Below are 27,958 nucleotides of genomic sequence, written 5' to 3'. Positions count from 1 at the left end.
CACCTTGTCCACTCTTTTTCCTATATCTGACATGATCATCTCTAATCTATTCACTTTTTCTTCTGTATTATTTATTCTTTTTTTTATTTCACTGAATTCTTGTGATTGCCATTCTTTTACTGATTCCATATATTCTTTAAAAAAAAATATCCATGTACTTGCCCTTCCCTTCATCTTCCATTTCTCTGTGTTCTTCCTCTTCTTCTGAGTCAATTCCAAGATCTGTGTCCTTTACCTCTGTCTCTTCTGGTTTTCTTGTTGGTTTGTTTGTTTTATTTTGTTGGGTATTTTTGGTCTTCTTATTTTTACTAGAAGTGTCTTGATGCTGGTCTTCTTCTTCTGGGTTGGTCATCTGTTGTTTCTTTGATTTCTTTTTACTCTCTTCTTTCTTGCTCTCGTTATTTTCTACGTTTTCCTCTTGCTGCTTTGTTGTGGTTGTCAATTTCAGCTGTGGAGATCGACTCCTCAGCTGGTCCCCCCTCCCGTCAGTGTTATTTTTGTCTTGCGCATGCGCGGTTGCGCACTTTTGTTTGGCCCCGTGAGCCATTTTTGTAGTCCCGAGTTCGGGGCTTCAACTGACCTTAGGGAGCGGGCTTCTCTCTCCATGGCGGGCCTCCTCGTACAGGTAAGGCCTTCACCTTCTTCTTCCGACGTCATTTCTTCTTCTCTTCTTCCCGTTGCTTTTGACTTTTCTTTTTTCGCTGCCATTTTCTCCACACCTTTACTTTCACTTTATTTTGGTTTTTGTGTTTGTGCCTTTGTTTTTTCACTGTCTTTTTTTAACTTTTCCGGAGAGGGCTGGAGTTCCCCGACCGGCCACTACTCCATCACGTGACTCCCTCAAGGCCTAATATAATTGAAGCAAGATATTGCTCGCCCAATTAATTTGTCAAATTTTTTTTCAACTCATGCTTAATTCTTTAATCTCGTCTTGTGCTCATCTCTTGTGCTCCATTTTTTGAAAGCTTTCTCTCCCCTTTTCCATGACAACACACTAAATATTGAATTTAACTGCAGTTTTGTTATTCTCTAATTCCTTTTGTTTCAATTTTTTTAAATTAAGATTTAGACATTGCAGGGATACTTAGACTTCAATGTGAATGATGCTTGATCATTTTCTTGCAAAGATATCGATCCCTTTGTTAAAATTAGTTGTCAGGAGTTGAGCATTCTCGACAACACCACCATTTGTCTGCCCATCCTGATGGGCTTGATCCCTGGCAGTGGCTTGTGTGGGCTGGATGGTGTGTCAGTGGTTGAACGGCGGGCCGCACTGATGCTACCCTGACTGAAATAAATACGAAACACAGACATTATGTAATGTAAATTTTTTGATTGTCTCTGCTTGAAGTATGTAATGTACAAACATAACTGATGATAATTCATCAAAAAACAACCCACAAAAAAAGTTTAAGCAACGAGATCAAGCGTATTCCTTCCAATAAATCAATGATGATGCATTTCAGGTCAGGGAAGGCATCTTAAAATCTGGAAATGCACTAAAAATCATGAGTTAGTCATTAAAATACAAAATTTAAAACAAAACATAAAAGTCAAAAAGGAAAAAAATTAGTTACAATGAAAACAAAATAACTAACCCTAAAATAGACACCACCTCAATCAGTGGGAAACTTGAAATTGTTTGTTGTTTGAAAGCATTTCGATATTGGGTGACATTTCGATACAGGGGACATGGTTGTTGATGCCAATAGCAAGACATCATCTAAATGGGAATTACAGGTAGTCCTCGACTTCCGACCTACACAAATTATGTCCACCTGCACATACGACCGAATTTAAAAAAAAATCTTTATTGCAACGACTGCACAAGTACATATTTTGTATTAAAAGTACTGTATACAGTCGTCCCAGCGGCAGCCCGATGTCCCCACTACCTGTGACAGCCCGATGTCCGAGTCCAATGACTTTATTATATACTAGAAGTTCACATAGGGATTGGGGCGTATTTTTAATGAAGGTCCTGTACATATGTTTACATTCTTTATTAAAGATTCATTTGTTAAAAATCTTTTAAAAATTTCTTTATGGTCTCATTTAATCATGTGAGGTGGGTGAACCTGACTTATGACCAATCTGAGTCACAACCAATTCATCAGTACCAATTACGGTCATAAGTCGGGGACCACTTGGTGTACTTCATTTTTGAGAACAGTTGTTTGCACATGTATGTACTGCCAAACAGACTCTGACTTGATACGACGCGAATTTGACGGGATGCAAATTTGATTTTACATGAACTGAATATGACTTGACGCGACGTGAATTTGACACGAAGTGAATTTGATTCTGACACAATGTGACTCTGACGTGACGCGACACAAATTTTACATGACGCGAAATTGAATCAACCTGAATTTGACTGTTTTGCACAACTTGTATCGGTGGGCCAGGTGCACGTGATACACATTGGGTTGCGAGTCGGATAAATTTGGATCGTGGGCTGAAGGTTGCCCAATCCTGGTGTAGAGATGGACTACCCTACACTTCACTGGTGGTGAAGGAAGTGTTTAGAGTGGTGAGATTGAGCTGCTTTTTCCTGAATGGCACCAGTGTCTTGAGAGCTATTAGAGCTATATTCCTCCAGGTAAGTGGAAAGTGTTCTTTTACACACCTGGATTTGTCTTGGAAATGGTGAAAAGGCTGTGGCATCAGAGAGTGAGTCACTCACTGCAGTATATATCCAGTCCCTGGCCTGCTCTTGAAGCCACAGTATTTCTTTAGCTGAGTTTCCAGTCAATGGTGACACCCTCCCTCTGAGTGTTGACAGTCAGGGAACTTGTTGGCGATAATGGCATTTCTCACTGACTATAGCCATTGCTAATGGCACTTGTGGTGTCAATGTTACATGTTACTTACCAACCCATGTTGAATGTTGTCTGGGCCCTGAGTCATGATAGAAGGAAGGCTGTTGATGTAGCAGCAGAGGACGCTCCCTGGAGCAACCTCTTCTGCAACGCACCATATTTTTATTCATTCAAGGGGTGTGGAGTTCACAGGCTTTTTTGTTTAATTTGGTTATGTATTCCATTAATATTTATAGTCATATAGTTCAACATGGCCATCTCATATTCTGTTTACACCTCATTTCCGCTTCCTCACCACCACCTTCCCCCTTTTCCCCATTTTCATCTCTCATATTCCCTTTTTGAACTCAATGTATGACAACACTTTTAAAACATAAAATACTTCAACAACTCCCATATCTAAAATTCCCTTAACCCCAAATGTACCCCCCCTCTCTGAGTTGCCCCTTGTCCCTTGCCGGGCAACCACAACTCCCCTCTCCATTTGGATTGCGAACCTACTCGCAAGCATCAACTGATTTCGCAGTGACTGTTATTCTCTCCCACCCAATTCCCTCCATTATCTTCACATATAACAAAGCTCACCCTCTTTTTTCCCCCATTACTTTCTTTCTTCCCTTTTCTTTCCCTTCTTTAGTCCTTACTTACACATTATTTTTTACATCTTTATATGTAGTTTGTCGTCGTTCTTCATTCTTGCTACATCTCTTCATCTCTCCTTCTGTCCTGCAGGCGTTCTGCAAATTCTCGTGCTTTCTCTGAATCTGAGAACAGTCTGTTTTGCTCCCCCGGGATAAATATTTTAAGCACAGCTGGATATCTTAACATAAATTTATAGCCTTTTTTCCATAGGATCGATTTTGCTGTGTTAAACTCCTTCCTCTTCTTTAGGAGTTCAAAACTTATGTCTGGGTAAAAAAATATTTTTTGACCCTTGTATTCCAATGGTTTTTTGTCTTCTCTAATTTTATTCCTTGCCATCTCCAGTATATTTTCTCTTGTCGTGTATCTCAGAAATTTTACTAAAACAGATCTTGGTTTTTGTTGTGTCTGTGTGCCCTTTCTATTTCCATTCCTTCCTGTATTTCTGGCATTTCCAGGATCTTTGGGATCCATTCTTTTATAAATTATTTCATATTTGTGCCTTCTTCATCTACCTTTAGGCCCACTATCTTTATGTTGTTTCCCCTACTATAGTTTTCCGTTAGATGCATCTTCTGAACGAATAGCTCTTGTGACTCTTTAACTTTTTTGTCACTTTCTTCCAATTTTCTTCTAAGTCATTCACTTCCATTTCTACAGCTGTTTCTCGTTCTTCCACATTTTCTAATCTTTTCCCTATTTCTGTCATGACCAGCTCTATTCTACTCACTTTTTCTTCTGTACTTTTCATTTCACTAAATTCTAATGTCAACCATTCTTTTAATGCTCTCATTTGTTCTTGAAATTTTTTTTATCTATAAAATTTCAACTAAAAATCAACTCCTGACCATCTATTTTACCTTCTATTCCTCTGTGCAGAGCTTCGTCTTCTTCTTCCTCTTCTTCTGTGTCTGCACCTGTGTTTGTGTCTTCTACTTCTCTTCCTTGTATCTGTGTCTCTTCTGACTTTCTTGTTGAGCTGCTTGCCTCACTTTACTGGGCGTCTTCTTACATGGCTTCTTGCTGTTGGTCCTCTTCTTCTGGGCTAGTCATCTGTTGGGCCTCCTGTTGCTGTTCTTCTTTCCTATCACTCCCTTTCCTGTCGCTTTCCTCTTCCAGCTGTGAGAGCCCTGATGTTGGGCATCCCTCAGCTGGTCGTGCTGTGTTAGTTTGCTCCTCAGCTGGGTCCCCCTCCCGTCGGTGTTTTCTTTTTCCTTAGTGTGCGCAGTTGTGTGCTTCTGTTTGGCTCAGAGAGCCATTTTTGCAGTCCAGCGGTAGGGAGGTCGCGACTCTGCGGGGTCGTCACCAACCTTGGGGAGCGGGCTCTTTTTTCCACAATGGCTCCCTGTTTCTTCGTGCAGGTAAGGCCTTCTCCTTTCTCTTCCAGCGTCTTTCCCGTTTTTACTTTTTCCTTCTTGGGTGCCATTTTCTTTCTTTTCTCCACAACTTTATCTTTTATTTGTTGTGTTTTGTGTTTCTTGAACTTTGTGTTTTCTTCACTTTATTTCTTTTCTGGAGAGGGCTGATATTCTCCTACCGGCCACTACTCCATCACGTGACTCCTCCCCTGGAGTTCACAGGCTGAGCCAACATTTCAGATTTATTGCCAGAGTACATGCATGACCTCCCATACAACCCTGAGATTCTTTTTCCTGCTGGTGAGGCAGAATCACCACTTATTGGTCATGCAAAACAAACTGTACCCAATCAGCACATGTAAACACATAAGGAAACTGCAATATAGAGAGGGGAAAAGTAGTGCACAAGTAAGAGTCCTTAAATGAGTCCCTGATTGAGTTTGTTATTGAGGAGTCTGATGGTGGAGGGGTGGCAGCTGTTCTTGAACCTGGTGGTGCGAGTCTTGTGGCGCTGCTCTTCCCCGATGGTAGTAGTGAGAACAGAACGTGTGCTGGGTGATGTGGATCCTTGATGATTCCTGCAGATGTTTTCGATGGTGGGGAGAGTTTTGCTGGTGATCTCTTTTAATTACCCATCCCTAATTGCCCTTGAAGGTTAATAGTGGGGCCACCTTCTTGTGATGTGGGTGCAGCCACAGTAACGAAAGGGAATGAGATCCAGGATTTGGACCCAGCGACGGTGAAGAAAGGGGGATAAATTTCCAAGTCAGGATGTTGCGTGGCTTGGAGGGCAATGCAGGGAGTGGAGGTCCCCATGCTTTTGCTGCTCTTCACCTTCTAGCTGGGAGAGGTGATGGGTTTGGAAGGTGCTGTGTTAGGAGTTTTGGGGAGTTGCTGCAGTGCATCTTGTGTAGACGTTAAAAACTGCTGTTTTGCCTGGGTGGTGCAGTGAGTGAGTGTGTATAGAAAGCCGTCTATCAAATAAGCTGCTGTTTCCTCTCTGGGGTTGAGCTTCCTCTTTTTTTTTTTTTTTTTTTTTATTTTTTTTTTTTTTTTATTTTTTAATTTTTTTATTTTTCACACCATAAATCACATTAGCCATGATATACACTATTTCTTTTCACACATATACAGTGACTTTTTCTCCCCCCCCCCCCTTTCCTCCCAAACCACCCCCCCACCCCCCCCTCTCATCCATTTTAGGTATACAATCTAGGTTGCATTAAGCCAGTCAGACAATGTTGTCATTCAACAAAATTACACCAGAAATTCTACTGAGTCCATTCTTTTCTTTCCTTCTCCTTCCATCAACTTAGGTAATGTTTGTCCCCGGTAGGTTTTCGCTATTGTATTTAATGTAAGGCTCCTATACTTGTTCGAATATTTCAATGTTATTTCTTATTCTCTTTCCGTTTTTCCATCATTACCTTTCCTCCTTTTCCATTTCTGTTTTCTTATTTTCAACTCTTTATAAGACAACATTCCTACAACATCTAACATTTTCCTTATTCTCCTATTTCTATCTTATTTATCCCCAATCTCCCCTTCACCTCCTGAGTTGTCCTTTATCCCTTGTCGGACAACCACATCTCCCCTCTCCATTTGGATTTGCGAATCCACTCGCAAGCGTCAACTGATTTTGCAGTGACCGCTATTTCCCCCCACCCCGCCTCCCCCAGAAAAGATTTCACTTTTCATATGTCACAAAGGTCCCTCTTTTAATTCCCTCCTTATGGGGTTGAGCTTCCTGAGTGTTTTTGGAGCTGCATTCACCCAGGCAAGTGGGGAATGTTCCATCACACTCCTTTCCTGATGGTGGACGGGCTTTGGGGAGATGGTGGAAGGACTTTGGGGAAATGGTGGGTGGATTTGGGGAGATGGTGGACCAGCTTTGGGGAGATGAGAGGTGAGTTACTCACTGCAAGATCCCTGGCCTCTGACCTGCTATTGTAAGCACATTGTGTATGTGGATACCTAGTTCATTTACTGGGCAATTACCCCAGTATATTGATGGTGGGGGGATTCAGTGATGGTAAAGCCATTGTTGTCGGGGGCGGGGGGGTGGGTGGGAGTGGGTGCTTGCTGAATTGACCTTGTTGGACATTGTCTTTGCCTAGCATGTGTGGGGCACAAATATCCTGGTACTAGATGACTGACCCTCAATGACTTAATCCATCCTCCTTAGTCTGAGGTGTGACGTCTACCACCTCTTCCGTTTGACCATGATTGACTTCTTTTTTACCAGAGCTTCATGATGCCAGACTTGGTCAAATGTTGCTCTTATCTCAAGAACAGTTACTCCATCTCATCATAGGAATGCAACTCAATCAGTCAATATTAGGGACTGGTCCATGTTGAGGTTTGGCCTTGGAGAAACATAACAGGAAAAGAGTGAATGTGTTATTGGTGTTATCAGTACCACTTGATAACCCTGTCAATGGCATCTCCCACACTTCACTGATGATGGTGAGTAGATTGGTTGGTTTATCTTACATACCATATATCCTTGTGTAATTCCATATATCCTGTGTAAAAGTTGGGGCCCTATCTTTGGCCTCGGACGCCTGCATATCCGAGCTGTTGACACCCGAACTCCGGATCCTTGCCTTGACTGCCCACCCACAGGAGCTCCCAATGCCCAGGCCACACATCCTCCCCTTGGCCACCCGCCCATCCGAGCTACTGACACACCGAATGTGGACTTACCACCTGGTCCCGGCCATCTGAGCTCCCAACAACTTTGACTGTGGTCAAAAGTAGTATCTGTGCAAAAGTTCACCACCCCAAATTTGACCCCAAAAATTGGTCTCTAAAACTCGACTATTACATGGGTAAATATGCTACCTGTTTGGCTGCAGCAAGTAAGAATTTGTACATTGTATGCGTATGATAATAAGCTCACAGTGAGATTGAACACCAAGAGCACAACGTAAAGGACATTGTGAATGGTTGCAAAATTGGTTTATTGACCTGTGACCTTCAGAGTGCCAAAGAATGACTCAAAATGGCCTTGTAAAGGAGAGCTTGTCCTGGAGGTGATCAGAGAGGTGGAATTGTGTGCAGTAAACAGGGCATGGAGTGATTTGGTGCTGACACAGGGAAGCAGAAAATGCCAGAACTCTTCCACTGATCAGGCAGCATTTGGGAAGTAACAAGCAGCCGAGCAGTGTGTGTGGGGTGAGAGGAAGTGTTGTTATGTTGGGTCCTTGGCACCTAGGCAGGATCTCGACAACTTCTTTCCTCCAGCAGATTGATCATTGCTCCAGATTCTGGCAGCTGTGCCAGAGCTTAGGAAGTGTCCAACTGAACACTTGAACTGTTCAGGTGCAGGATGAAGTCCTTGGTGATGGCACTGGCATCACTGGGGGGGGGGTGCAGACTGCCCCGGGTGACACCCATCAGCGGGGGTGACACCAAAATGACTGTCTATAAAATTTTTGTGCAGTGATTCAGCAGAAATGTATTATTTAAAAAGAAATCTCTGTATTTAGTTAAGCAACAAAAACATTTTTCGTAAGCCCAGCTTGCATGTATCATGGACCTACAAGGTTAAGCCTCAATGCTAATTTACTTTTTGGGCTTTCTAACCGGTCAGAGCTGTCATTATTACCCAATTTCAATGATGCTTTGAATCACTCTGTTTGCGCTGTTGTTTTTATGGTCGCTGCTTTTGTCAGATTTTCTGGTGCTTTAGCTACAATATTGTGGTCATTGGTATTTGTAAATACATTTAGGCTGTGTGTATGATATTGTAATTTAAAGGTGTAATTTGAATTTTGCTAGTTGTTTATCTCACTACTCTTGCCGTTACATTCAGTGATTTACGGGAATTACAATTTACAAGTAACAATAGTGCAAAAAACATTACTAAGGTTTCTGTATGGTCTGGTACGGGAGGAGGTCCATGGGAGGTAGGGGGTGTGACACCATGAGTTACCACACTGGGTGACACAAACCCTAGCGACGCCACTGGATGTCTGATGGTCAGTAAAGATAAGTTGGGCTGAATGGCCTGTTTCTACACTGCATGAATCCATAGGCATCAGTGAAGAGAGAGAGAGAGAGTCAAATGTTTCTAGTCAATTTTCAGATGCTGCAGCACCTAACCTCATCGGAGCTGACTGACTTTGTGGCCAGGTGCCAGTTTTACACTAGATGAGAAAAGGGGAACAAGTAAAAGCATCTCAACATGTTGATCTTCAGAAGAACCAAACCCAATCGCTGACCATTCTCCTTTCCTTCAACAGAAGTCGCAAGATCCAGATCCGGAATATTCCGCCTCATATGCAATGGGAGGTAAGCAACAAAGTGACGGTTCCTTCTTTTTCTCCCACTTGTAATTTTCTTTAAAAATTCCCCCTTTTGCACCTACAATTCCATTCCCAACCCACACTGCTGCTTGGAGTACTCCTACTCTGTCCCGTCAGGTACCCCTAGAACGGGGACACCGTGGGTTAAACACTGAATAATGCTCCTTCGACCCTTGACTTCCAGGGCAGGGACAGTGTGGGATAAACACAGGGCAAAGATCTATTTGAATTGACCTGTCCTGTCGCAGATTCCCAGAGCAGGTTAAAGACAGAATAAAGTTCCCCCTCTACTGACCTGTCATACACTCCCAAGAACTGTAGTAATTGGCTGAAATCTGTTGGACGCTGGGAGAGCAGAGTATGCCATAGATGGGCCTGTTTTAAGCCCTTTATTGTCAGCTTGGTTCAAAGGGTTTTGTTTTTTTTTTGGTTGTTCAGGCATTTATTCTCCTAACTGCAATTGCCCAAGTGCAACGTTAAAGTTCAGATTTATTGCCAAATTACATACATTACATACAACCCTGAGATTCTTTTTCACGCCAGCCAGTCAGAATTTCTACTTATTTCTGTAACTGTAAACTCTATTCAAGAAAAAGATACATCTACAAAAGCAAAATGTGCAATTCAGGAAAAAATATTTAGTGACAAATAATGTGCCAAATAAGAGCCCTTAAATGGGTCTGATGGTGGAAGGGTAGGGTAGCAGCTGTTCCTGAACCTGGTGGTGCAAGTCTTGTGGCACCTCAACCTCTTTCCTGATGGCAGCAGCGAGAACCAAGCTTGTGCTGGGTGGTGTGGATTACTGATGACTGCTGCTGCTCTCTGACGACTGGGTTCCACGTAAGAACAGCAGGAGCTGCTGGGGAGGCTGTTTCAAAGGGAATTGTTTTCTTCCTAAATTTTCACTTTAACCACATGAAACTACGTAAATGTAAATATATTTAGGCCGTGCGCTTGATATTGTAATGTAAAGGTGTAATTTTAATTTTGCTTGTTGTTTATCTCACTACACTTGCTGTTATATTCAGTGATAAACGGGGATTACAATTTACAAGTAATATTAGTACAAAAAGCATTATGGTCTGGTATGGGAGGATGTCCATTGTAGGGGGGATGGCGGGGGTTGGGGGGGAGGTGACACCAACCCTAGTGACCTCGTGATGCCGCTGATCGTGGGTCCCAGCTTTGCCTCAGACCTCCCAGATTAGGCACACGTTGCAGATGCAGAATCCTGAATCGACGAAGAACTGGTGGAGGAACTCAGCAGGTCAGACAGCATCCGTGGGTAGGTCAACATTTTAGGGTCTGGGCCCTTTATTCAGACTGAAGAGAAGGGGGCTGATACGTCCATAAAGGGGGAATAACAATTGGTGGAGGGCCCAGAAGTTATAGTACAGAAGGTGGAGGGAGAGAGCACTGGGAAGAGGGTGGGGGCTGGCGAGGAGCGAGGTGGGAGAATAAGTGATTAGGTGAAGAAAGGATAGGACCAGATAGGGTGGGGGCCACCTCACATTGGAAAAATGATTGTTCCTGGTGTAGGCCCCAGGCTGTTGGGAGGAATATGATGTGTTCCTCAAGTTTATAGATAAATTCCTTTCGCAGCCTCCCCTCTTCTCTTCAACCTCATTAAAATGCCCACTGAACTTTCACCACACCTGCCATTTATGTAGCACCACCACTAAATTGAATGGATTTGTTTTGCGAGCTATCCAGGCAATTGAGCTGACACACCAAGTAATGCAGTAATAATAAAGTTCAGCTACCCCTCAACATGCAGCCTATGCAACTTAGGTCCATCTGCATATTCGATCAAAATTTTAAAAAAAATATAAAGAAGAAATATAAAACGTACACGACTACGGTGGAAGTCGGGCCTACCTATGGTGGCCGCCAATTTAGCTGGTGGCTAACCTCTCACGAGAGCCGGCCTTGGTGGCCGCCGTGTTGAGATACTTCACCACGTTTTAACTCCTTTTGTCTTGTTTTTTCTGATTCTGTTGCTCAATATTCTGACGGTCAGTCAGATTTTAGAGGACAATAAAGTCTGCAGGATGCTCAAGGTGGTCAGCGATAGAGAGAATGAGAAGGATTTGCAGATAGAGAACAGAAGGAAATCGATTCTTTTACTTGTCACTATCACAGGTGGAAATTCCCCAACGTACATCCATTCTGAGATCGACTGGTCATCCAGAATGGAATACGGATGTACATCAGGGAGTACCTGTAAACAGTGGAGGGAGAATGTTGCCGTCATCAAATATGAGGCACCAGAACCACATGTTACAGGAGGTGATCACTGGCTTGGTCCAAGGACTGAGCTTTAAGAGACAATGCAAGGATGGAGAGAGTCTGAGGAAAAGCGGTGGTGGAGGGGTGGATCTCAGAGCTCAAAGGTGACCTAGCCAATTCAATGGGACCTTGTAGGGTTTAGATTGGAGGAGGTTGCAGTACGGAGTGAGACCACAAATGGTCTAGCCCCAATTCTCTCAATGCAAAAGAGAGTCCCTTTCAGAGACATAATCCACTTTCACACTGCCAACCCTCCGAGGAAGCGGGTAAACTTACCAGGCATGCTGCACTCAGGAGCTTTTCCCACTGCACCACGATTTACCTGGTTAATTGCCAACCCGGCATTTTAAGGGGGTCCTGCCTCCAGCGGTAACAATGTAAGAGCAAGTTGTGCTTTCACACCACCAGAAGGTGGTTAATGCACTAACTCGGCCGGGTTCTGACACTTGCCCCGACCAAGTGTCAGAGCCAAGTTGAATTTAACACACCCTGCCAGGTTGTGATGTTTCACAGTGGGTGATTAGTGGGAAGGGAACCACTAAATTAGCTGGTTAACCTACACGGAATGGGTGGTGTGAAATGGGCTGAGTGTCCATGGATTTTTCTTCAGCATTCTTGCAGCCACATAGATTCAAACTATTGGCAGCGCAAGCTCCATGTCCAAACCTCTAGCGTGATCAGAACCCTGGGCTTTCTCCCCTCAGATGCTGCTTGACCCACTGAGTCTTTTATAGCATTTTCTGGTTCTTCCAAATCTGCAGTTTTTTTGGTTTCTCATTAATATGGTTTTCCTGGTGAGACCTGGCAGGTTCTATTTTTAGTGTCAACTCCCAAGTATTTAGTTTCTTATTTCCAGTGGTAAAAGATTGCACATAAATCCAAGCATTCAGAGGACAGCTAGGAGCTGCTCATGGCAGTCAAGCAGTGCCTTTGAGACAGGCCGGCCTGGCCCACTCGCCTGAAGCCAGCTGTAAAATGCAGATTCTACTTGGACTGCTCAACGAGGCACCACCTGAGTCTCCCCTCTCAAGAGCTGCAAAAGCATGCTGTGTGTATGTGCTTTTGAATGGTTCATTATTGGCCTCACACTCATTGATAATTCTACAGTGACCTGCTTTAATAGGGGAGGACAAAAGCATAGTCGACCACACACACACACACACACACACACACACACACACACACACACACACACACACACAAACACACATGCGCTGTGTCTGCAGGCAGACATATATCACAGCATACAACTCCCTTACACATGCGTTGTGAATGGAGATACACAAGAGGCTGCAGATGCTGGAATCTGGAGCCTAATACAATCTGCAGGAAGAACTTAACAGGTCAAGCAGCATCAATGGGAGAAAGTGAATTGTCACTGTTTCATCAATCTTTCCTCTCCCATTAGATCTAAACCAAATATTAAATAAAATTACAGAAAACAATATACCAAAAAATCCAGAGATCTTCCTCCTAAGTAACATAAAAAACAAAGAATTTGGAATTGATTTGGATGGTGCACAAAAAAGATTTGTTAGGATAGCCCTAGCCGTAGCAAAAAAATGTATTATGTTAACCTGGAAATTGGAAGATAATTTGAAAATACAACAATGGTATATAGAAATGAATAAATGTATTCCATTAGAAAAAATAACATATAGTTTAAGAAATAATATTGAAATATTTGAACAAATATGGGAGCCTTACATGAAACACAATAGAGAAAACCTACCGGGGACATTCACTACCTAAATTAACGAAAGGAGAAGGAAATGAAAAGAATTGACTCAGTGGAATTTCTTGTTTATTTTTATTGAATGACAACATTGTTTGACTGGTTTAATGTATCTTAGATTTTGTACTTTAAATGGATGGGGGGGGGAGGTAAGGGAGGGTGGGATGGGAGGAGGGAGGGGGGGAGAAAATGACACTATATATTTGAAAAGGAAAATGTATGTATCATGGTCAATGTGGTTTATGGTGTGAAAAATAAAAAATTTAAAAAAAAATCTTTCCTCTCCCATTGATGCTGTCAACCCACTGGATTCCTCCAGCAAACCGTTTCATGCACACAACATGTACGTTGATGCAGATGCCTATGTGTGCACATCACACATGCACTGTGGATTTTTGTTACTTTTAATTTTGGGGCTCCCTGCATCTCAGGGCAAGAGGTGGGTTGCAGAATAAATTTGGGTTTGGTGTAGCATGGGTCTGAGGGCTGAACGACCTAGTGCAGTGGAAATTCTGTTTATTTTAATTGCATTCTGTTGCCTTGTGCCAGTGTTTCTGACCACGTGCATGTCTGTGTGTTTTTAACAGGTGTTGGATGGATTGTTAGCCCAGCATGGAGCCGTGGAAAGCTGTGAGCAAGGTTGGTGATTTTTTTTTTTAGCATTACTTCAATGGCTGGCTTCCTGCAAACTTTTCCAACCCTCCACTGCCATACCCATGTTGATCACTCGGCTTAGGTTAATGGTGGGTGGGTTGGCTCGATGGTGAATGCTGTTGTGAACCCAGGTACATCCGTGGATCTCATCTACAGTTCACTGTCATCAAAGTGGGATTTTGGAGAGAGTTTGCCCTATGAACACTCGATGTGCACGTCAGCAAAACTGGGCAAGAGCTAAAACAGATAAGATCCTGGACATTAGATTAAAGTTTTATTGTTAGAGCACATACATCATATCACATATGATGAGATTCATTTTCCTTCAGGCAAGCCATAATTACCAATTATTTGTAGTACAAAAAACTGTACTCCATGTATAATAAAGAACTGTAAACAAACTGACTGTGCAATACAGAGAGAAAAAAAGTACAAAAGTAAGATTCCTTAAACGAGTCCCTGATTGAGTTTGTTGCTGAGGAGTCTGATGGTGGAAGGGAAGCAGCTGTTCCTGAACCTGGTGGTGCCTATAACTTTTTCCTGATGGAGGCAGTGAGAACAGAGCATGTGCTGGGAGGTGCGGATCCCTGATGATTGCTGCTCCGACAGCAGCGTTCCCTGTAGATGTTCTGGATGGTGGGGAGGGTTTTGCCTGTGGTGTCCTGGGCTGGTCCACTACCTTTTGCAGAGCCTTGCTCAGTAGTATTGGTCCCTCCATACCAGACCAGTCAGCACATCTGTAGAAATTTGGCAAGGTTTCTGGTGTCATACCAAACCTCTGCAAACTCCTGAGGAAGTAGAGGCACTGACGAGCTTTCTTCACAATGCCATTGGTGTGTTGGGTCCAGGAAAGATCCTCCGAGATAGTGACTCCCAAGAACTAAAATGTGCTCACTCTCTCCACCTCTGATTCCCCCAACACCTCTGTTTTCCCCTTCCTGAAGTCAACAATCAGCTCCTTGGTTTTGGTGACAGTGAGTGTGAGGTTGTTGGTGGTGCACCATTCAGCCAAGTTTTCAATCTCCAATCTGCATGCTGATTCATCACCCATTTTTATACAGCCCACTATCGTCAGCTAATTTGTAGATGGTGGTACATTAAATAGTGACCATATTAAATAGTGACCTCACATTGTTGACTCTTACAACAGAGGAGGGGGCATTCTGCCCATTGAACCTCATCCTCAACCTTCCCATCAATCCACTTCTCTACTACTCTTTCTTGCATACGTGTCCATTGACCAAGATCAAACATTTCATGCACATACTTCTCATGTACCCTACCTTCACTGTCTCATCCCACAAAAAATTTCATTAAACCCAAAGACACTCACTCCCCCCCACCCCCCCCACTTACTGTTACATGCTCCATTGACAGCCCCACATATGGAGCCACCCTCACACACTCACCCATCATAAAGCCACTCTGACCAACTTTCTCGCCCCTCTGCATCTGACTTGATCACAGTCCCAGAACTGGCTTGAAACCTGGGAATGGATGAGCAGAAATTTTCACTGAAGCCACCATCCACATTCCCCATCCCTGCCTCCAGCCTCACTCCCTGATGCCTGTCTCTAGCCCCATTCCCTGATCCCTGTCTCCGCCCCATTCCCCGATCCTACTCACCCCGTCTCTGGCCCTATTCCCCCATCTCTATCTCTGGCCTCATTCCCCGATCCCACTCTCTGGCCCCGTTCCCCGATCCCCATCTCCGGCCCCATTCCCCTATTCCTCTCTCTGGCCCCATTCCCTTATCCCTTTCCCCCATTCCTGTCTCCAACACTGTTCACTGATCATTGCTGCTGACATCTGCAGTGGTAAAATCATTGGGTAGATATAAAGCGAAGGATGATAGATTCCTGATCAGTAAGGGGGTGAAAGGTTTTGGGGAGAAGGCCGGAGAAAGGGGTCTCAGCCATGATTTGAATGGTGGAGCAGATCGCTAGGTCAAATGGCCTAACTCTGCTCTATCCCTTATGGTATTATGAATTGTTTACTAATCCTTGTGACTAGGCTGTGATATAGGGGTGCAGACAGTGCTTGTGGACAGCTTATTCCAAGGGCATCAGGCCCTCCATGATTGAACGTTGGGTGGAAGGGCAGAAACTGGGAGACGGTGCCTTCGGGGTATTGTTGGGGTGGGGAACCTGAGGATGGGGTATGAAGCTTGTTTCCAGTGATGTCTTGAGTCACCACCTACAGCATCCAGGGACACCCAGGTTTGTGTTCACATACATGCACGCACTGGAAGTGGATAACATGCAGGGTTCAAAACCACAGCAAATCAGAGCCACACATTCATCCCTCTCTCGCACAACGAGGCTTGTTTCTTCTCCCTAATACAAGCTCAGCAGAGCTCTGCTGGACAGAGGGATCAGGCCACCTTGTGAGGGAAGGTTGAATAGGCTAGACTGGTAGCCCATGGAGTTTAGAATTGTAAGAGGGGTTTTGATTGAAACACAGAGAGAGTGGCAGATAAGATTCGTAAGGATGTTGCCTGGTCCAGAGGGTTTGAGTTAGAGGGAGAACCTGGAAAGGCTTTGACTGTTTTCCCTGAAAAAAAAAGGAAGATGAGGGATGATATCAACCGCAGTCTCAAATTAATATTTATTTATTTGTATGGGTAGACCCCGCATTACAAAACTAGAGCGTTCCTATGAAACCTTTTGTAAGCTGAAATGGCATAAAGTGAAGACCCATTCACTACTATTGAAGGCTATTTTCATAAAAAGTGAAAATCCATTCAAATCCTTTCATAAAAGCGAATGCGGCTTTCTTCGTAACAGCGAACCCTAACCCTAACTCGAGTATTTGTAAAGCGGGGTATACCTTGCATATGAATACTTGTCCTGTATATGTATTGAGAGCAGCAGGGATTACAGATGAGGAGCAGTGAGAGAATATACTATATGTATCGTTTGTCTGTATGTGTGTTGCAGAGAAAGCTGTTTTGTCAGGTTGTACTTTTACAATCGGATAACAATAAACTTGACTTTGTTGTGGTCTATTAAATCTTGAGGGACATGGATAAGGTAGATGGTCTCCTTTCCCAACAGACTAAAACTATAGTGCACAGGTTTAGGGTGAGATGGGGAAAGGTTTAAAGAGGATTTGAGGGGAAGGTTTTTCAAATAATGGGTGCATGGAACAATCTGCCAGAGGAAAAGGGAGAAACAGGTACAAGTACAATGGTTTAGAGGGTATGGGCCAAATGCCGGCAAATGGGACAAGATCTCCTTGTTCAGAATAGACCAGTTCTTCATCAGTCAATGACTCTAAAACCCTAAAGGTTCTCAACGGGAGGCAGTAGAGAGGATGCTTCGACTTTTAAATTGTCACTGTTTAAAAATCTGACTTTGCCTGTATGGGGTGGGCGTGAAGCAAAGTCTTGGAAACACATTTCCTCAAAAGGCAGTGAAAGGCAATCCTTGAACACCTTAAGGCAGTGGTACATTCTTGATAAGCAGGGATGTCAAAAACTACTTGTGGCTGGATGGGAATGTAGAGTTAAGCTTGCGATCAGATTAGCCAAGATCATTGAAGACTTGAGGTGTGGGGAGATCCAGAGGCATAGAGTCACAAAGTACAGGACAGGCCCTTCGGTGTACCTTGTCCATGACAACTAAGTTGGCATTCTGGGCTAGTCCTGTTTGCCTGCATTTGGTCCTTCTCCTTCTGAACCCCACCAACATCCATAAATCTGTCCCAATGTCTTTTGAACATTATTATTGTGTCTGCTTCTACAGTTCCCTCTTGCAGCTAGTTCGAGATATGGACTACCCTCTGAGTGAAAGAGTCCCTCTTAAATCTTAAATGCCTGGCACGGTAAGCCTAGCAGTTAGCACGACGCTATTACAGTGCTGGTGACCTGGGTTCGAATCTCATGCTGTCTGTAAGGAGTTTGTACATTCTCCCCGTGTCTGTGTGGGCTTCCTCCAGTGTGCTCCAGTTTCCTCCTACCCTTTAAAGCATACCAAGGTTATAGGTCAATTGGGTGTAATTGGGCAGCAAGGGCTCGTGAACCGGAAGGGCCTGTTTCCGTGCTGTGTGCTTAAACATAAATTTAAAAATGAAATCTCTCCCCTTTCCCCTTAGACCCTTGTATTCTCATTTGAGAATTATCTACCCTGGGGAAAAGATTATTCGCATTCACTTTATCCATATCAAAGCCCCTTATGATTTTATAAATCGCTTCAAGGTCACCCTCTCAGTCTCCTACACTCCAGGGAATAAAGACCCAGCACATCCAACCTCTCCCCTGACCTCAAGCCGTCCACATCCAGGTCAATTTCCTCTGCACCCATTCCAACCTATTGCCGTCCCTCTATTAACTGGGTGGCCTCTTCTACTCCCTGTTTGTTTGTTCCTAGACATTTTCAGGCAGTGCTGATATAAGTAATTACTCCCTGGTCGGTAGCAGCTTCAAAGGGAAGACGCTCAGAAGCAGAGTATCGTGCACACACAGAGACCTACAGCACGTTTAGTGCTACTGACTTTCGAGGGAATCCAATGCATGTTTCCCCAGGATTCGGAGGTGCAACCAATCACCCTCCAACCCCCCCCCATCCCAAGAATGTGAAACTCCATTACCTTCCTGCCAGGTAGGATGGATTGTTGTCTCTCTGGCTGGTTGGAGACTCACCAGGCAACCTCAGCACGGTCACAGTGGCCAACGAGAATGTACTAAATTAAATCTAGACATATAGCACAGTAACAGGGCCTTTCGGCCCACAAGCCTGTGCTGCCCAGTTACATCCAATTAACCCTGTGCATTTTTGAAGGGTGGGAGGAAACCGGACCACCCAGAAGAAACCTATGCAGACTTGGGGAGAACATACAACCTCCTTACAGACAGCGCCAGAATCGTACCCCGGTCCCTATCGCTGGCATTGCGTTAACTGCTACGGTAACCAATGCCACAGAATTCAGTGAGAGAGTGAGCCAGAACAGGCAGAGGGTCTCACAGTCTGTCCTGATGCACCACACTTGGCACTGTCAACCAGTGAATGAATACCGGCAGAGACGACCACGACGATTCAGAAACCAGAGCGTAGGCTGAATGGGCGTCTGCCGGAGTAAGCGTCCTGCTCTGTCTGGGTGCTGAGAGGGAGATGAAACGGACTGTGATGAGAGGGAAGGAGCCGTTTGGCTCTGACCCAGACTGACTGAAGCCCATTGAACTTGGAGCCAAAACCTAACCACAAACCGCGAAGCTCGAGTCCACACTGCAGCTGGGACTGGCAGACGTCCAGGGGCTCAGCCTTCCAGCTGATCGAGGAGTAAGAAAAAGAGTCCACCTTCGATAAGAAATCTGAAGAGTAGAGAAATCAGGCAGCACGAATCCTGTGACGGAAGAGCTGGGGAAACTGGCTTTCCAATTTAATTTTAGCGATATAGGCCCGTCCACCCCATGAAACCCATGCCATCCAATTAACCTACCAACCCCTGCACATTTTGGAGGGTGGGAGGAAACCAGAGAAAACCCACACAGGTCACAGGAAGAATGTACAAGTTCCTTACAGACTGAGCTAGATTTGAACCCGGGTCACTGCTATAATAGCACTGTGTTAACCATGCTGCCTTAACGCTCCTCAGTATTAGACAGGGATAATAGGCAAGGCGGTGCCACCACAGGGACTACCTCCTCTCTACCTCCCCTCTCATTGCAAGTATGGCAGTGAATGAGGGATGATGGGGAGGGAGGGGGAGGAAGGACAGAAGGCAGTGAACAAATGAATGGGTGACGGAGAGAATAAACACAGGAGGGAGTGAATTGGTGAAGGAAAAGAGTGGGGGAGAGAGAAGGAAGAAATAAATTGAGTGTGGGAGGAAGGAAAGATCAGACAGAGGGAGTAGGGAAGGGAGAGAGTGAGGATTCAAGGGGCATGAATCAGTATGACCCAGGTTCCAGGAGGGCTACCGGGGTGTTGCAATTTGAAAGTACCTTTTGAGGGCAGTGAGTGGGAGGGGAGGGAACAATCAGACCAAATGTTTTGTTCCTTGGTGAAGTGTGGAAGTTTACCCAGGCCTTGCCCCCACCCCACCCCTCCCCCCCGCCTTGCCGCAGGCTCATTCCCAGTTCCTACCTGTGTAACCTGTCTCGTATTCTTGATGCTAAATTCTTTTTAAAATAAACTTTGAAGGTAACGTTCTTAAAATGGCTACAGCGCTGCCGGGCTGTGTACCACCCCTGAACAAGGAACGAACGGCCAGCATTTCACTCCCAGAACTCACACCATCCTGGAAGTGACTGATAACCTGCTCTCCTCTGTCTCCAGTTAACACAGAAACAGAATCGGCAGTGGTGAATGTCACGTATGGAACCAAGGACCAGGCCAGGCAGTGAGTATCATTGTTCCCGGAATGGCTCGCTCATTATTCGAGGTGTGACAGGTGCCATGGAGAAGGTGTGAGTGAGCCCTTCTTGCACTGCATGGAAGTCCACGCATGACTTATGCTGGGTCACATCACAGGGGAGTCATGAGTCTATAACACTGCTGTCGGTCTGGATTCACAGCTGTAGGCCTCACTTGATAAAGATTACAGGCCAGAGTTTACATGATAATCTGTTAACTTCCCCATTATGAGAAAAATTAAACTCTGGAATGTTTAATTCACAATTTAAAATCCCACAACAGTTGTAGCAGGATTTTTAACTCTGGGTGGATGATCATCAAGATTCAAGATTCTTTTCCTGTGATGTAGTAACAGGTGTAATATTACACAAAATTGCATTTTTTCTGCCATCAGGCAGACAAAGATTTGCCATCAGCAGAAAATGCCTGGTGTCTCTTACAGTCAGAGAAAGAGAAGCAAAAGAGAGTGTTCCCTCCCAACTCCCCACAGAGTGACCGTGTGTCTGGATTCACCTCCAGCACTCCTGTAGCATCTGCAGCCTCGGAGATTTCAGTCCAAACCATCAGTGACCCGATCTCCGGATCCAAACCTCCGACAGGAACAGGAAGCCTTCAGCGCCATGAAGCCCTTCGGGAGCCCCTCTGGCCATCGGCACCCTCTCACATCCTTGATCCGATACCTGGTACGCCTTCAGCCAATCTCGAGTCCAGTCCAGTAACTTCACCATTGTCCAAGCAGCTTCCCGCAGTTCCCTGACTGAACTCTCCAGTTGATCCCATCCCAGCTCTTTCCCCTTCAGTCGGCAGACGTTCGCTTTCTGTGGCTTCCATGGTCCTGCCAGGCAGTGAGTCCCAGATCACTACTCATGGCAGAAGAATATTCTCCTCTTCTCCCTCCTTTGAATCCATGCTTCCTGGCTCCGAGCCTCTAATCATTGGGCCATCTCTTTAAATATAGCCAGTCTAATTTTCAGCCTTGTTAAATCTTCACAATTCAATTCCTGCTTCTGATGAATTTACCATCTGAATAAACTTCCTCCACCCCCTTTTCAAGGTACGTCATCCTTCTTCCTTGATAGAACGAGTACACAGGTTTAGAAAACGCCAAAACATTCAGTAGGTCAGGCAGCATCTGTGGAGTCAATATGTCTACTGGTCAGCATGAACTCTGCCTGACCAGCAGGGGATTGCCAGCAAGGCACACACAGGAGACAGCAGATGCTGGAATCTGCAGCAAACAAACAATCTGCTGGAGGAACCCAGCGGGTCGAGCAACATCAGTGGGAGAAAGAGAAACTTCCAGCACTTTGTCTCCCACTGATTCTGTTCCTCCTGAAGTTTGCCTTTTTCCTGGGAGTTTTTCCAGCATTGACTTTTCTTACTGAAGGGGAGCTGGGTGTTGTGGAACATAAAAGTTAGCACGGTGCAGCCACCAACCTGTGTCTGAACTGTACCATCCACAGAAGGCAGAGTAAACACGACCTTCTCTCCTCTTCCCCAGAGCAATATCCAAGTTGAACGGCCACCAACTGGAGAGCTATAGTTTGACCGTCACTTACATCCCAGACGAGCAGGCAGTGCAACAAGCACAGGAGGTGGGTCGAAGGGGCTTCAGTGGGAGGGGTCCTCCCCAGCAAGGCTCAGCATCCCCCATGAAGCAGCAGTTCGACATTCCTCTACGAATTCTGGTCCCCACCCAGTTTGTGGGGGCCATCATTGGGAAAGAAGGAGCAACCATTCGCAATATCACAAAACAAACACAATCCAAGTAAGTTCAAGTTTATTGTCACACATCAAAAATGCAATGGAGGTGGCTGTTTTGCGAGCAAACCAGTAGACATCTCATACACAGTACTAGTTCAAAAGAACAGGGCTCATCAGTGGGAATGGAGGAAACGCAACATAATTTTATTAGTTTGGGGTTCATTCAGGAAGCTGATAATGATGAGAAAGAAACTGTCCTTGGATCTGGTGGTGCGTGATCAGTCGTGAATATTTTTCCCGACAGGAGAGGGGTGGGATGAGTCTTTTAATGTGTCAGATGGAGTCGATGAAGGGAAGGGGATGTGTCTGTAAGATTGCAGATTGCACATTGTCATGTGCCACCCAGGATGCCCTTAGTATGTTGCTGTCCTAGATCCACTCTTCCCTATTTTATTCATTCATGTTGAGGATCTGTGAGTTGCTCGCAAGGCCAGCGTTTATTGGCTATCTCTAATTACCCTCGACATGCTGGAATTTCTTCCTGAAATCCTGACCTCGGGCGTTGTCTCCGTGGTGACCTTCAGCTCTGTCTCTGCGGTGACCCCCTGGACTGTTGTTTGCACTCCAGAAACAATGTGAAGGAGAAGAGGAGCATTCCCGGGGGAAGGTGAGAGGGAAGAGTGTGGGAGGGAAAGAAGAATGGTGGTTCTGGGGACAGGAGAGGGAGACGAACATTGGGAGAGGAAATGGTGAGGAACAGAGAGTGGGTGACAGGGGAGAGAGCCAATAATGTCCCACACTGAATGTCCTTATGCAGGATCGATGTTCATCGGAAGGAGAACGCAGGAGCAGCAGAAAAACCCATCAGCATTCACTCGACCGCAGAGGGTTGTTCAGCTGCCTGTAGGATGATTCTGGACATCATGCAACAGGAGGCACAGGCAACAAAAATGTAGGTAACCTGGAAGCTAGTCACACCAAGTGGCATTGTAACTCCACTGCATCACTGATACACCAATACATGCCTCACCCCCTCACTCTAACACTGACACACCTCACACTGTACCTCTTACTCTTCACTGTAACACTGACACATCCCTCACCCCTCAATGCAACTGTGATACACATCACATGCCCCACACCCCTCACTTTAGAATCCTTTCTGACATTTTCTCCCTGAATTGTCTGCTTAACGTGAAATTTTATCTCTGAAGGGCTGAGGAAGTTCCGTTGAAGATTCTGGCGCACAATAACTTTGTTGGCAGATTGATAGGCAAGGAAGGCCGGAATCTGAAGAAGGTGGAACAAGACACAGAAACTAAAATTACCATCTCTCCGTAAGTGCTTGCCTGCTGTTGTCTCTCCATCCCGGCCTTAGTCCGCTCTGTCCCCTGCCCAGTGTGAAATGTGAACCACCTGGACAATGGCCAGGATCACCCCCCCCCCCCCCATGCCCATGGTGTCCCTTTGGTGGAGTCATGCAGGTTTCGCAGTGGCCTTCCTACACAATGCCAGGCAGGTCCATTCGGCTGTTGGGGTGTTTTATGATCCAGATGAAGCTTCTACCTCCAGCTTCGTCTCTCCCAAGCCTTAGGCTCACAGTCACACCGCGTGGAAACAGGCACTTCAGCCTAACTTGCCTATTCTGACCAAAATGTCCCACCCACACTCGTCCCACCTGCTTATGTTTGGCCCATAGCCCTCTAAACCCATCCTATCCAAGCATCTGTCCAAATGTTTCTTAAATATTGCAATCGTTCCTGCCTCAACCACCACCTCCAGCAGCCCGTTTCATACACCCCCCCCCTCCCCCCAGGTTCCTGTGAAATCTTCCCCAATGCCCACCGTAAAATCTATCCCCTCCAGTTAGCGATTCAGGGGGCTTGTTCTTTAACCAGGAAATTGGGGACGGAATCGACCAAACATGAACATTTATTTTATTGGGTAAGTTGGGCTGAGAAGGGCAATGGAGAAAGAGGTAGCAGATGTGATTAATTAGTTCTCACTTCCCAACCACTGCTGCAAACACCAGGACTGAAAGCTTTATTCCCTGCTCTGTTGTTTCTATAATTCTATTGGGTAAGTTCCTTGCATGAGCTGTTTCGTCGGGTTGTACTTGTACAATCAGATGACAATAAACTTGACTTAAATGATGCATTCAACACATGTTCTTTAACTTCAATTAGTTGAAGTTCAAAATTCAGACATGTATTGACTGATTGACTGTAACAGGTTCAGGGACCGGGATGATGAGAAATTACTTCATTCTATGGAATAGAGAACTAGTGGAATTCTCTGTTGCTAGAGGACAGTCCTCTAAATATACTTAAGAAAGAGTTGGATAAATTTCTAGATGCAAAAGGCATCAAGGCAAGGACAACATGATATTGAGAAATTCCCATATTGAATATTACAGGTACTCCCCTACTTGTGACCTAGGCGACTTGTATCCATCCGCACGTATGACCGATTTTTTTTTAAAAAAAGAAGAAAAAATATAAAATTTATGCGGTTTATGTTGTATTTGACAAACTATAACAGGGATACAGGACATGCAAGAGCCAAAATGTGTGTACTTACTTTGTTAGTCGGGGTCCCAGAATCCGTAGACTGGGGGCAGCCATCTTGATTCCTGTGCGCCTGCACGAGTCTTCAGTTGGCACACACACGATGGGTTTGCGTATTGGAGTTTCGTTGGCGCATGCACAAGAGTCAGGGTGCTTAACTCTCGCGCATGCGCCAACCAAACTCCAATACGTGAACCCACCGCACATGCGCCAACCAAAGACTCGCGCAGGCGCACAGTAACCAGGATGGCCGTGCCCAGCTGATGGATCCTGGGATGCTGACTAACAAGGTAAGTACGCAATTCCGACAAACATCTATTCCAAGATCTGACCGGTCATCCAGAACGGAACACAGTCATATGTTGGGGAGTACCTGTATTGTGCGCAATTCTGGCTGTCACATTACAGGAAGGATTTTGGAAGGTGCAGAAGAGGTTCTCCAGGATGTTCCCTCGATTGGATAGTCTCAGCCACAAGCAGGATTAGACAGGCTCAAAAGGCCAATCTCTGTTCGATTTTCAACGTCTTGCAAAGAATATTTCAAATCAGTTTGTCAGTTTCTATTTTTTGTGGTAGTTTGCAGGATCTGACGCTATATAATCCTGAGCGAACCATCACAGTGAAAGGCTCTATCGAAGCTTGCTGCAAGGCTGAGGAAGATATCATGAAGAAGGTGCGGGAAGCTTACGAAAATGACATTGCTGCTATGAATGTAAGTTTCCATGATGAAAGAATTTCCTTTGCTCCCTCTATTTTGATCGTTTTTTGTTTTATTCTTTTAATGATCTCTGATTGTCAACATCCCTATTTTTGTGTGTCTCTCCCCGTTGTTTCTCTGCATCTTTTGCTCTCAATCTTCCTCTTTCACTTCCCATATGTTTTTACTTCAACCACAGTGTCTGCAGACTTTTTTGTGTCTTATTTCCTAAGTGAGTTTGTGCTTCAGGTTTACACAGAGAAGTAGAATTAATGTTTTAGGTGTGATGAATGGTCACCAACCTGAAACATTGACTCTCTTTCTCTCTCCACAGATGCGATGTGACATGCTGAGTGTTTCTAGTATTTCTGGTTTGTGCTTATCTACACATTGGACCTCTGACTGTGTAATATTTCAATCATTACCTGAGCACTGATTTATTTGAATTGCTGATTTTCTTTCAGCTACAGGCGAACCTGATTCCTGGCCTAAACCTGAGTGCTCTCGGCTTGTTCCCACCTTCCTCGTCCACTGTCTCGCCTCACCCTGTCGGTGTGGCGCCGGCCACGCCTTATGGTCCCTACATGGTGAGTGGGTTGGTGATGTTCACACTGGGCCAGTGTCAGGTCAGATGAGGCCCCAGAGCAAAGCCAGTGGCCATACAAACCCACAGCCACTTGCAAAAGCCAGTGGGATCTCTAAATAAAATGGAAGCATTTGTAAAGGAGTGGGGGAAGGAACAGGGCCACCTGCCCAACTTACCAAAGGGTTGCATTCCTGGAAAACAACTTTGTTCAGCAAAATCCTGTAATTTGGAACGGCTCGATGGAAAGCAATGTTCTTGTGATTCGGAGTGAGGAGAACGACATGCTCTCTATTGGCTCTGATGCCCTAAGTATTGTACGAGGATCAGTATCAATATAGAACATAGAAATCTACAGCTCAAAACAGACACTTTGGACCACAGTGTTATACCAAACTACTCTAACAACTGCCTCCAATTTCTCTACTGCATAACCCTCTGTTTTCCTCAGTTTCTTAAAAGATTCCAATGTACCTGCCTCCACCACCTTGGCCGGGAGCGTATTCCATGCACCCACCACTCTCTGTGTGAAATACACTCTCTTACATCCCCCCTGTACCTACTCCCAAACTCCTCATGTTAGCCATTTCAGCCCTGGGAAAAGGCCTCTGGCCATCTACACTATCAGTGCCTCTCATCATCTTGAACACCTCGATCAGGTCACCCCTCATCCTCCATTACCTGAAGGAGAAAACACCAAGTTCACCCAACCTACCCTCGTAGGCAAATCTCCAATCCAGGCAAATCTCCCATCCAGGCAAATCTCCCCTGCACCCTCTCTATAGCATCCAGATCCTTTCTGCAATGAGGTGACCAGAGTTGAACACAATATTCCAGTGGGGTCTAACTAAGGTCTTATATAACTGCAACATTACCTCACGGCTCTTGAATCGATCCCAAGGTTAACAATGAGCCTTCTTAACATTATCAACCTCTGCAGGACATGGATCCCAAGGTCTCTCAGTTCCTCCACACTGCTCAGAGTCCCCCCATTAACATGGAATGCTGCCTTCAAATTTGACCCTTTGAAATAAACCACTTCACACTTTTCTGGGTTAAACTCCATCACCAATTCTCAGCCCAGCTCTGCATACTATCAATGTCCCTCTGTAATCTCTGGCAACCCTCCAGACTATCCACAACGTCACCAACCTTGGCGTGATCTGCAAACGTACTAACTTACCCTTCCATCTCCTCATCCAGGTTGTCTATAAAATATGCGCAGGTCTGTCACGGAAAATGGATGTAAGCATAGGTGGACTTTGGCAAGGAGGAGAGCCTGGTAAAATATGGTGCATAATTCAGACAAAACAGCCAGACTGTCACAAATTCAGCGCTGTGTGACAAACCTTCTGAAGAAATTGCACTGCTGCAGGTGACGTGTGGTTAGTGAAGGATTACTCAAAGTGATATGTGAGTGGAAAGATTATAGTCTCACAAAAAATATCCCACGATTGAACTTCACCAATTCTTGGCCCATGAAATATCTGTTGCCTTTATTTAGTACAAGCATCAGGTAGTTAATTCCTCAAAAATTATGCTCAAGGCAGGATCTGTGCAGTTTATCATGCATTATTACTCAGTCCAGTAGTGGCGCCATTGCCTGTAGTCAGTGACCAGAGAGGGTCATCACTACAGCACGGAATCAGGAGCACTCCATGGGGGTAACTGACTGCAGCCAATTAACCAGCACATCTTTGGCAGGTGGGAGGGAACTGGAATTCCTGCGCGTTCAGGGGGTGGGACGTGCAAACTCCACACAGACAGCATCCACATCCCTGGAACTTTGAGGCAGCAGCTGTGCTGCTCCAATAAAAGTGGGGGGGGGGGGGGTGTGGGCGCTGAGCAATGCAGCCAGACACACCCCTCACCGAGTGTTGCTAATTTTCTTTTGGAAAAGTTTAATTTAAAAATTTTACAAAATACGGATGTAAAATACAAAAAAAACAAACCCATCTAAAACCCCCCTATACCCCCCATCCCACTATCCCACCCCTTACTATACCTTCCCCCATCAGAGCTTAACATACACAAAGAAAATATTTATAAACAAACAAAGTGGGTTAGGTTGCAAGATATCAATTCACCAATCCAAACAAGAATAAAACATTAACATCTAGATTCATATATTCCAAATACGAAGTCCACATTTTCTCCAAAAAAATAATTATTTCGGAAATTATATGTAATTTTTTTCTAAACATAAACATGATTGAATTTCATTATGTCATCTTTGCA

The 27,958-nt window shown here is 44.9% G+C and overlaps 1 protein-coding gene across 6 annotated transcripts in view; it reads left to right on the top strand.

Moving 5' to 3' along the window:
- Positions 1 to 27,958, top strand: part of igf2bp1 (insulin-like growth factor 2 mRNA binding protein 1) — a 140,800-nt gene that overhangs the window by 100,650 nt on the left and 12,192 nt on the right. The window contains exons 3-11 of one of the 6 annotated variants that reach the window (XM_069906095.1): positions 9,073 to 9,121; positions 13,747 to 13,798; positions 20,092 to 20,155; positions 21,671 to 21,937; positions 22,691 to 22,825; positions 23,088 to 23,210; positions 25,017 to 25,152; positions 25,602 to 25,724; positions 27,579 to 27,596. In XM_069906095.1, coding sequence (XP_069762196.1) covers positions 9,073 to 9,121; positions 13,747 to 13,798; positions 20,092 to 20,155; positions 21,671 to 21,937; positions 22,691 to 22,825; positions 23,088 to 23,210; positions 25,017 to 25,152; positions 25,602 to 25,724; positions 27,579 to 27,596 — 967 coding nt within the window. Of the gene's footprint in view, positions 1 to 9,072; positions 9,122 to 13,746; positions 13,799 to 20,091; positions 20,156 to 21,670; positions 21,938 to 22,690; positions 22,826 to 23,087; positions 23,211 to 25,016; positions 25,153 to 25,601; positions 25,737 to 25,773; positions 25,787 to 27,578; positions 27,597 to 27,958 lie in introns of all 6 variants that reach the window. The other 5 variants (XM_069906096.1, XM_069906092.1, XM_069906094.1 and 2 more) reach the window with 5 other exon arrangements.

This window comes from Narcine bancroftii, chromosome 12 (genome assembly GCF_036971445.1).
Source record: "Narcine bancroftii isolate sNarBan1 chromosome 12, sNarBan1.hap1, whole genome shotgun sequence".
NCBI lineage: Eukaryota > Metazoa > Chordata > Chondrichthyes > Torpediniformes > Narcinidae > Narcine > Narcine bancroftii.
This window is presented reverse-complemented; position numbering and strand designations above follow the sequence as displayed.